Raw genomic sequence first — 11102 nt, 5'->3', positions numbered from 1 at the left:
CTCAAAACATAATTGATAAGATTGGCGATAAGCTACCAGGCACTAGAAGCAGCATTGTAAGTAATTGTAGAGGCCTTTATTTCGGATATTATTTCAATTTTCAGTGGACAAGCTATAATTCGATCTTATTCCTTAAACTAATATTTTTTGCTGCTAAATGATGTGGTTTTCTCACGTCTCTAAGAAGCAACTTTGTTAAGAATTTCCTTTAATTGGCAGGTCATGGGTATAAAGCGCTTGAACAATATGATGAGTGACCATGGTATATACTCAAGGGACAGGTTGCTCATTCCTATTAGCAATCCAGACTGCCTTGTCAACAGCACTTGCTATATAGAGCTGGATATATATGCAAAAAGGGAAGTGGCAGTTTTGTATCTTGAAGGTGGCCCTGATCCAAAGCTCACCACAATGTTAAATAGATTGACCTCAGAGAGAAGCAAGAAAAGGGTGATAGACTCCCTAAGGAGAAGCATGCAAGTTGACGGTGAAACTGCCCAATATTACTTTGCAGTATCAGAAGGTGACCCCCGATCTGCTTTCTCACAATTCTCAGAGGATCTGAGGTGGGAGAGGGAGGCAGGGTTGACTTAGCTTGTACATGTTGAAAGGGTTGATCCTGGTAAAGATGTGTGAATGTGGGGAAGTACCTGGTAAGACTAGTGACAAAGGATGTGAGGTCACAAGGAGTTGCTTCCACATTGCCCATCTGGTTGCTTGCCTGTAATGGTAGGTCTGCTTCAATTATGGTCATTCATTGAATTGATCGGAGAAAATGAATTCCATCTATTAGAATTGCTACTGCTGTCAGCATAGCAAGTGCATGTAGTTTATTCACATTATGCAATGTATAGTTGGATACATTATGTTTTGGTGCTTGTATGACTCTTGAATTCCATCTGTATTCATGTAAAATGTACACCTAAATGAATGAAAACTTGTATTATCAGTAATTTCAGTAAAATTGTTTTAAATAAACCAACTTGTCAGGCAATTGTGGAGAAATTTAACATTGGTCTGTCAAAATCTTCTGCGCAACAAAAACTGGACGAGACGTTCACCTTATGACTCTTGTATGTAACCACATCACTTTCTTACTACTTCTTTTGATGTCAATACTGCTTAACATTTCACAAAAGAACTGCACGAGACATTCAAGTTTTTCCTATGTGAGGGAACATTTATTGCAATACTGAAAGGTGAAATCAATAGATTCTTAAAACAGAACGAAAGCCCGTGGTCTTATTTTCATTTAGTTGCATTTAGACAGTGCAAATTTGCAAACAATACTAATTTTTGTGCACCATATAGTCACTCACAGTAATGCAAAACAACGATCGGCAATCTGATTCTGAGATGATATCACAAGCACCTAAAGAGATATTTCCACCGAAAAAAATTGATTCCTAGCGAACAAAATAAAAGAGCCTTGATTTAGTGGCAAGAGCTCAAACGTAATGTGTAGAACTGTAGATTAAGTGCATGTCACTAGCTCAAGTCGTGTGGCAAATAAAAATCTGGTGTTGAATGGAAAAAGGTGAGAGGGATGGACTAATTATTCAGAGTCATAAGATGATCCTGCCGAACTGAATTTTTTTCGTCATTGAATTATGATTCAAGTACATGATGTATTTTTGGTGTATAAAGGAAGTAGGGGATGAGGACATAAAAAGAAGCCTCTCCCTCTTACATGCAGTGAACTTCCAATACAATAAACAGATTATGGCACTTCAAAAACGTACACCACAATCTATTACCAGCAGCTAAAAGGATCATTTTTTTAATCAACTACCAGCAACTAAATTGGAGCCTTGCACATACTGAACTACTATGAATATGTTATTCCCTAGCATGATTATTTTCAAGTGCGGCCAGCTCCTTTTCTTGCTGCTCTCTAAGATAGCCCTTGGCAGTTGTATTAACAATCTTGGCTGAGAAGTTCAAGAGCATGAGCCATATAACAGTGTTCCATACTGAACCAAGCGTAAGGTCCCACTTTTTTGCCTGCAGCAGAGCATAGGTTTTTAGTTCCTAAAGTGATTATGTTGTGACTCGTGTATGCTTGCACAGTCATAAACTACATATTTGTTCAACACATAACAGTTGGCATCCTTGTATAAAACAGGCTCTCCAGACACAATGAGGTTGACGGATCATGGAAGGTTCACATACCATATGAGGTCACATTTGTGGCATAGATCATTAGCCAAGGAGATCTTCTGGTGACAAGTTATAGGTGTGAACAGACTGATTATAATGGTTTACATATCAAGCAGAAATCTTATGCTAAGATTAGTAATTTTACTTGGATAAAAGTTAATTATTGTAAGCTAAGTTGAAGAGGCTCTCAGACGGTGAAACGACAATTTTTTCTCCTCAGATGATACAAATAGTTTTGGCATAAACATAGTACTATAGAGCTTAGCTTTTTTTTTTTCTTTTTTCTCACAAGTTACATGGCTTATGCTATACTTCGATGCATACCAACTAGATGACAGCTAAGTTTCTTTGAACCAAACCTTCTACACCTATAAAGCAACAGTAAAGTTCCAAATACATTCCAGCTCAGAAGGGAAAAGGACAAAAGTTACCTTTAGCATAGGAAAAAACATGCATGAAACAGTAATCAGAGCATTACATCTACATTTTTTTTCTTTCCTTATGAGTAAGTGTATTACCTTAACACTAGACACTGGAGGGGATGCTGCCATGTACTTCTCTCTAGCGATGTGTAGTTTGGAAATGATGCTTGGCAGGAACGAGGCAACTCCAGGAATGAGACCAAGCACCCAAACTAATTGATTTTCTATCAAGTCCAACAGTTGATTGTTGCAAACTGAAATAATAAATGCTGTCTGCAAAGTAACTTTCTCAAATCAACGACCAAAATTTAACATGTCACAGAGATTGAAGCTAGCTACTTCTGTTCATTTTTTTAAATAACTGTGGTATTTAAGCCAGCTTTCTTCCGCCTCGACTAATTCATGGGATACCTACCATCTCCCACCATCAACAGATACTAGGTAACTCTGTCGATCAAGACTAGGACAGATGGGAAGAAATCACCTATTGTTTTTGTCTTTGTTGGGATATGAATATGAGACTTCATGGTTCTCAACCACTTCATTGACCAGAAGGCCACAACCTTGGGTGCTTGTTTTTTCTGTTCTTTGACATCCTCTTTGTTTGGCTCTTCACCAAAAGCGAAGAGTGATTAGTCTATGATGCTCCAAAAAGCACTAATAATTCACACATGCTTGTAGGTAAAGTTTGTGCAAATCAATCAAATTAACAGCGTATAATAGTGATGTTAGTTTGTAGACAGGGTGTTTTCACGGTTTGTATCGAGTCTCAACAATCTGCATTTAATCATAGGCGATTGTGCAGTATCTGATGGTTCATATGCCATGAGGATGGAAAATAAGAGTAAGGACGGACTGAAGGAACAGGCAGGCAAAACACTGGTAGAGGGAAGTGAAAATAAACATGAGGGAGAAGAAAGCAGGAGCTGGGGAGCCTGGTAGCTGTATATCCACCTGCCTTATACTTTAAAACATAGTAAGCAAACTTACATGATTTATAGTGTCCTCCAAAAGAAGTTTGCAAACATGTTTGGCTAGCGTTCAAATATTTATAACCAGGGAAGCATTGACAGCTTAACAACAAATGATAACATTTGTGAGCTCATTTGGCAGCTCACATGGCACAGGAATGACTTTCACTTGGGGTTTGGAACTCTAGCAGCAGCTGTTTGGTGGATCCTTTTTAAAGAAAGAAATGCTAGAGCTTTTGAGAATAAGAAATGATAATATTTTTCATATTTTTTTGATGGCTAGAACAAGAATGACAATATTGTAAATCTTAGACACAATTTTATATCTTTGATTTATTTTTGGTGCAATGTGGACAAGGACAATCTGTTAAGAGGCCTAAGACACGATTATCTTCCATAGCTTCCTACACGATCTATAATAATCTCTTTCTTTCGGATGTACTTTTGTTGAGCATTTTCTTTTTCCCGACTTATATCAGTAATACTTTCTATATTACTTATCAAATAAAAAAGATAACATTTGGTAGATGCAGACCTGTATGTGAGTCTTAATAATTGCCTTCCCGATCAGTGTTGCTGTAAAGAATTTCCAAAATGGAATACCAAATTGCCCACACATGATACCAGCAAGGTCAAACAGAGGATTTGGCACCTTCATAGGAAACAGAGAGAGCACTTAATAGGTTATCAACACAAACATAAAGATGGATGGGCAGTGCCAGCAACAAATGCAACATGCATCAAAAGAAATCCCAAGGGGATGGGCTAGTGGTCAATGAAGTGGGTTGAGAACCATTAGGCCTCAAGTTCAAAATCTCAGTAGAGACAAAAAAACACTAGGTGATTTCTTCTCATCTGTCCTAGCCTTGGTGGACAGAGTTACCTGGTGGAGGTGGCAGGTATCCCGTGGAATTAGTCTAGATGCGCACAAGCTGACCCGAACACCACGGTCATCAATAAATAATAAGACGAAATAAATGTTATAAAGAACAAGAGCTCAATTGTGAATCCTTACAAACATTAGAAACGACAAGAACAGAATTGTGCATCCCCGCCCACCAGGAAAAATATTGTACAACCGAGATTCCAGATCTTTGGTTATTTTTTCTGGAGGGAGGGAAGACTACGACATGCTAAATCAGTGATGATCAATGACAACATACCCAGTGAAATCCCACAAGTGGGGTCTGGGGAGGATAAAATATGCGCAGACCTTACCACTACATCGTGGAGGTTGAGAGGTTGTTTCCGAAAGACCCTCGGCTCAAGTGAAGAAAAATGATCATTGCAAGTAATTACATGATCAGTCTATCAATTGAGATCTGGAATAATCCGAATAAACATAAGATACTAGAAATTTAACTTCAAAACTAAAAAAGGGGCATTGTGCACCAAAGTGCTATTGTCCCCAAAAATACGGAAAAAGGAAACATCAGAAAAGTGAAGAAAACAAAATATATCAAATCTAAATGTTTGTACTTATTGTGATGAAATTGGAGCAATATAGCAGCAAGCAGAGACTGTAATAGAGAATATTTCACTATTTGCCAAATGATAAAAATGAGGAAGCAGTCAAGCAGTAAAAGGTTCTTCTTTCTCACTTTTCTTTTTATGTCCAGGGGGGAGGGATTAGTGGTCTTGTTCTAGCATAACTGCATAAGGTTATGTTGAAAACCCTTAATGAGGGTTGACAAATAAAGCAATGTAGAGATCAAAAGGAGGGATTAAATAGACGTAATTTGAAGAAAATCATTAAAGTTGATGACGCAAGTCAACAACACTCTGTTACAAGGACAAAATCGGTCCCAGAAAAATGTGAAAAGTAAGAGAGGATTTACCGAAGCAAGAACCAGAATTGTGAAGAAATTCAAGTACTGTCTGTTAGAAAGAAGCCACTTTTTTATCTGTTTTAAGTGGTTGCTGATAATTCCACCATCTTCTTTTGAAGCAGAATCCAAATCTTCCATAAGTTCACCTTCACTACCAGATATCCTAGCTGCAATTTTGAAAAGCATGGGAAACATCAGTACTACATAACCAGGACTCCAGTCACTCCGCCAGTAATGCATTACCATAAAGCAGTAATGCATAAGATAATAATTAGAACTATATTTCAAAACTTTAACAAGTTTTTGTGGATAACTTGAAACATTGCAGAACTGAAAAAAATGCAGAAGTTGAAGAAAGAAAGTCCTATTGCTATGGAAGAAAGATGATAAGTGGGCTTAGATAAGGAAATATAGGAATTTATTTTTCTATCCTTCAGCTGAAATAACATTCCCAGAGGTATTCAGATCTAGAGGAAGGACTCCAAGGAGAAAGGCTGAAAATAGAATACTGCTCAAAGAAAATGCCTTGTAGTCCCTTTTCGAGTATTATCTTTGCTATGGATGATCAGCAGTTGGTGTAATTCCATGAGGAAGAGGCTAATAAAGGGCTAAAGTTGTAAAGTTTTCAGCAGGCCCTTAGCCAGACTTGAAAATATCTCCCAACAGAACAAAAAAGGATCAAGGAGGAACATCCAATTCTCTTTCTTTTCCTTTGCTATGAAGTAACTGTGCTTTGCCCCCAAGGGCTCCTGAAAGTAAGATCTTTCTAGCCGCTTTTTAGAAATAGGAAAAAGGTTATAACTAGAGACAATGAATATGATTGCCAAAAAGATTGTTATTGGACTTATCGTCCCAAGAACATATGAAAAAACAGATTACATATATAAAAATGTCCTGCAAAAACCTTTTATTAAAAATATCTTGCAATACAATTACTTGGAGTAAAAAAAATTCCAGAAGATCAAATGTGATGTAAAGCACAACTGCACAGGAAGAAATCACATTGGAAATGCTGTTACCAGCTCTAGAGATGAAGTAAGGAGGAAGCTCTCCGAGAGCTGTTCCAATACCCCACAATATAGCTTCCAACTGAACCTGGTTTAGTATGCTGGTCAATGGTACCCGTGCACCGGGTAGAGAAAATAATGGTGGACCAAATTCAGAACAGTCCTTATCCAGCCATGAAGGACCACTTCTTAATTGAATTGTATCATATGGAGCACTTTTTATGTCAACCCTTCCGCAGCTCACAGATTTTATTGTGAATAGAGCAATATGAGGACCCAAGTACAAGACGAAAGTGTGCAGACCAGAACCTTTAGGAACAAAGAGAGACAAAGATGAGTGAGGAATGACAAAAATATAAGTGAGAGTAAGATAAACTGCAACTGTAATTACCACCAAAGTCACTTCCAGATAATTCTGTGAACAATAAAACTTTCAAATACCAGCGGCAGACCAGTAATATTCTGTTGAGAGAGATTAGGTTAAGGAACCAGAACTGAAATGACTTAAAAGTCCGAATATGATCTCTCTAATAAAGAGAGCTCATCCAGAAGCATGACAGTACAAGTACAGTAGGATAGTCAGCTCACTCAAAATTATTCTAATATAATGATCCTTATTCTGCACCAAACATGATTTTAACTGAGAAAACACCCAACCAGTAAATTCAGTTAAGATGCTTGCTTAATATTATGCTTCAAATATTTAGAATATGATTGTCCTGCCACATGACTGAATTTGATAACATTTTGATTATCATGCAAAACATTCACCAGATATCTATGTAAATAGCATAAGCATGGTCATAAGAAATACTCTTGACACAAACTAACACATCAAACTTCAAACACTATCTCTCCCAAGGACCAATAGGATTATCTCTACAAATACAAAAAGCGGGAACTGCTTCAAAATGTGATCAAAAGTCAAAACCTACTCAAGTCCAGTTGCCAATGATTTTCCAAAGTCCTGTCATTCATTAACTTTGGACAAAACACAAAAGGAATTCAGCTAAAATGCTACAGTGAGGAAAATGAGAAAAATATGTATTACATACAACAGTTTGTGACTGCTAGAGATGATCTCATGATTGGTTAAGGAAGGGTCAAATAGGACCATCAGTGACATTTATACCTGAATAGTGCATTAAAACAAATGGGATTCAGCTAAAATACCGCATTGAAGAAATTGAGAATAATATGTATTACCTACAATAGTTCCTGATAGAGATGATCTCATGATTGGTTAAAGAAGGGTCAAATAGGACTATAGGTGACAGCCATACCTTAGTAGTACATTACTAAAAGTTGGAACACAAATGCTATCTCAAAGAAGAAACCTGTGACTTAAAGACAATGTTATCAGCCTATCACCCACTTGACAGAGACCATTGAACAGACTTCACATTTTTACAAGTATATACTAAACAGGTGTCTTTAAATTGTATAACATTATATCAAGAGCAAATGTCCACTCACCCAGGCCAATTGATGAAGCTACACCAAGAACTAGCCACCAGAGTCCAAACCGTAGATAGCTGAGAAGCTCCTGAACAGGCTGCAGTGTCTTGAAGAAAAGCAGGAATAAAATCAAAATAAAAGAGTAGAAGGTTAGATGCGCATGCATAAAACTCAGGCATGGCAAGGAGGATTGGAAGACAATCCACCAGTGCAGGAATAAAATGTATCAATGGTTGTGTTTTTGGAGCTTCTTTCCTTCAAACACTGGACAACAAACTCCCAAGTTTTCAAAGTTTTAAGAGACCAATGGATTGGGAAAGTAAAATTTATTTGTGTAAGCTGATAGACAAAACTTTTATCTACAAATAATATCAATTTCACTGGCCAAGGCCTAAGAATATTTGCAGCTGTTAACTAATGAAGACAAAAGTCTTATTAGTTATTACTGTGACGTTATGTTCGGAAAGAAAAATGAAATAGAAAAGATTAACTAATTAAGAAAGGGCACAATTGTAAATTGCTGTTATCAGTTCTTCACTTATTCATTAAATACTTGATGAAGATCATTCCATGGACATAGAAAGTACTTTCTAAGTAAGTAGATTTAGTTTGAAAGAACATGCGATATGGGGAAAGATGTTACGATTCTTAAGAATATACATCATGCCCAAACAAAGGAAACATAAAATGCTTCATTACTTGCTACCTCCTCCACCTCGCCTTAAAAAAAAGGAGAGAAATAATCCTCCTTACTTGAGCTATACCCTAAATCCTCTGATTTTAGTTCAAAGGATTAACTATCTAAAGAACTTCATGCTAGTATAACAAAAAGAAAATTAAGAAGTTCAAGAGCCCCGGATTTAGTAGTATACACGACAGACTAATGGGATATTAGAAATGTGTTAATTAAGCTCTACAGATCACATAGTATATCTTCCACTATGAAGAAACGCATTGTAACACAAGAATAAACGACATACCTCCTCATACGCCCTACCACATGTCAAAAGCAAAATCCCACCTGCGGCTGCTAGCAGTATGACCACAAGACAGCTGCACTTGATAGTGTTAACTGAGAATTGTTGAAGACACTTTAGAACAGCTAAACTGAAGAATTTAACTGTCTTTAGTGGCTGATTCGTCAGACTCAGATTCTCCAGCTCCCTATTGTGTTTGTCGAGGAATCCTGATGGAATATGTAAATCATTTTTCCAAGTTAAAATCACCATTCTAGATCTTGGTACTATGTATTGATTTTGGGTATCCTACGCAATGAACGAGAGACTACATAGACCTTCACATGATAAACCTTTATCAAATCACTACACACAGGCTTCACAAGTTGTGGTCTAATATATATTGGTAATACATTAGGCCCAGATTCACAGATTATACTAGACAAACGAAGTTGAACATGAAGAACAAGATATCACTCGGTTACCCTGAAGGGGTTGGCATTTTGGCCAAAGTTCAAAAATAGACCTCCTAAGATTGACTCATACCCAACCCCCAGATTAAGCACATCAATTTCCAGAAATATAAAGTAAGTAAAGCACTACCAATCAGTTAAAATTTCAACTAAAGCTACAAAGGCTAGACAATTGATACATCCACAATCCATGCCATGACTAAGTATTACCTTTTACAAGACTGTTTGACAACATTCAAAATTCAAATAGCTTATGACACCATAAATCCAAAAATTCTCCTCTTTTCAATAAACTCAAGTAACCACCCATCTCAATTATGTGTCACTTCCCTTTTGGGAAGTCATAAAACATTTGCAACCATTCAATTACTATGCAGCTTTAAAGATTTTTGATTTATTAAACTATCCAGAATTTAAACTTTGAAGTGATGTTTCCTCTATCAAACTAACTTTACAACTTACTTTAATATTTTCTTCTGTTGTCATGAATAAAATATATAACTCAAATTAACATCTTAAACTTTATGCCGTTTCAAACACCTGACTATTATTCACCTTTTATCTCTACCAATCTGATGGCAGTGGAAGAAGTTAAGGCCCAGACCACCCCTTCTCCTTTTATCCCCATTCCCAGATAGCTCTTAAATAATGCATTAAAGACCCATTAATATAACAGCAAACCAATTTACCTTCTTTTTTTTTCTCATTATCAACAACCTTTGTAACAAACATTACTTTATGGATGCACCCAAAAGGAGACAAGCAAAAACCAGACGAAAAAAGCCAAATTTTGAACGAAACCCACAAATAATAGAGAGACTTGCGCACCCTCAAACCCCTAAAGAATAAAAAATCACAAAAGACACAGATATATGCAAATGCAAGCCCACGAACCCTTACAAAAATTGAAGAAAACCGACAAAAACATAGATAAATATAGACCCCAAAACAGAGAATTAACTAACCAGAAGCAGAGTTTTCAACATGAAGCGAAGAATCAAGAAGTTGTTCTTGCTCTACAGACCCCATTCAAGAAACTCTGCTATGGCGACCAACAAAAGTGAGAAGAAAAGAAACCCACAGAGAGAAAATAAAAAATAAAAAAAGAGCATCAACTGTCAATTCCAATTTGTAAGGGCTGAAATCGAAATCAATGTGCCTCGAAATACGGGATTAAAGAGAATATTTATATCTTCTTGGGAAACACAAAACGGATCGAATAAAGAAAAAAAGGGCAAATACTAATTTTGTTCTTTGCTCGTGGTTGTGGTTTTTTGTTTGTAAGAAGAAAAAAGAAATCAAATTTTCCTTTTATATAATTAGGTCGTGTATTTGCGGATTAGAGTTATGCAAGTATTAGTAATTTAGAGATTAGTTAGGAATGAAAATACTTATTATTTTATGCAGTTATTAGTTATGCATGAAATAGTTATTCATATATTAGATATACACATATTAGTTATTTTATCTTATATTCTGTATAAAATATTATAAACTTTTTTTTTAGAATTTATACATATATTAGTTATGTGGATTTCTCAGTTGTCAATCAAACGTTATATTAATTTTATACATGAATAACATATTTATTATATATCTATCAAACATTATATAAGTTATATAAAAATTAATAAATAAATAACTTGTATTTTTTTCCAGTTACAAAATGATTTCTTAATAGTTATCTTTATAAAAATAATTTTAAAATTAAATTAACATAAAATCATATAGTATAAAATTGATAATGTCTTTTGAGAAATATTAAATGCATTGCAATATCCAGCGTGCATGCACTCGTATAGTTGGGGATAGGGTTGTTCACAGTT

General features: G+C 35.9%; 2 protein-coding genes across 4 annotated transcripts in view; one reads left to right on the top strand and one right to left on the bottom strand.

Moving 5' to 3' along the window:
• The window catches only part of LOC129886189 (F-box protein At1g55000), a 2907-nt gene extending 1954 nt beyond the window's left edge, over positions 1-953 (top strand). The window contains exon 2 of the mRNA XM_055960766.1: positions 220-953. Within this exon, the coding sequence (XP_055816741.1) occupies positions 220-594 (375 nt within the window). The 3' untranslated portion in view covers positions 595-953. The remainder of the gene's footprint in view (positions 1-219) is intronic.
• Positions 954-1568: 615 nt separating this feature from the next.
• Positions 1569-10455, bottom strand: LOC129886187 (vacuole membrane protein KMS1-like). Of its 3 annotated transcripts, none has more exons than XM_055960764.1 (8): positions 10242-10455; positions 8828-9033; positions 7866-7944; positions 6402-6698; positions 5392-5549; positions 4089-4205; positions 2679-2855; positions 1569-2004 (listed from the first exon to the last, which is right to left on the bottom strand). In XM_055960764.1, the coding sequence occupies exons 1-8, from the start codon at positions 10303-10305 to the stop codon at positions 1840-1842; spliced, it is 1263 nt and encodes a 420-aa protein (XP_055816739.1). In that variant the 5' UTR covers positions 10306-10455; the 3' UTR covers positions 1569-1839. The 3 variants fall into 3 exon arrangements, with proteins under 3 accessions (XP_055816739.1, XP_055816738.1, XP_055816740.1); XM_055960763.1 differs by having other exon boundaries at positions 7866-7953; positions 10242-10451; XM_055960765.1 differs by lacking the exon at positions 10242-10455 and adding an exon at positions 9966-10214 and having other exon boundaries at positions 7866-7953.
• Between the last annotated feature and the right edge of the window lie 647 nt (positions 10456-11102).

This window comes from Solanum dulcamara, chromosome 4 (genome assembly GCF_947179165.1).
Source record: "Solanum dulcamara chromosome 4, daSolDulc1.2, whole genome shotgun sequence".
NCBI lineage: Eukaryota > Viridiplantae > Streptophyta > Magnoliopsida > Solanales > Solanaceae > Solanum > Solanum dulcamara.
The sequence above is the reverse complement of the archived record's forward strand: the minus strand, read 5'-3'. Positions and strand labels throughout refer to the sequence as shown.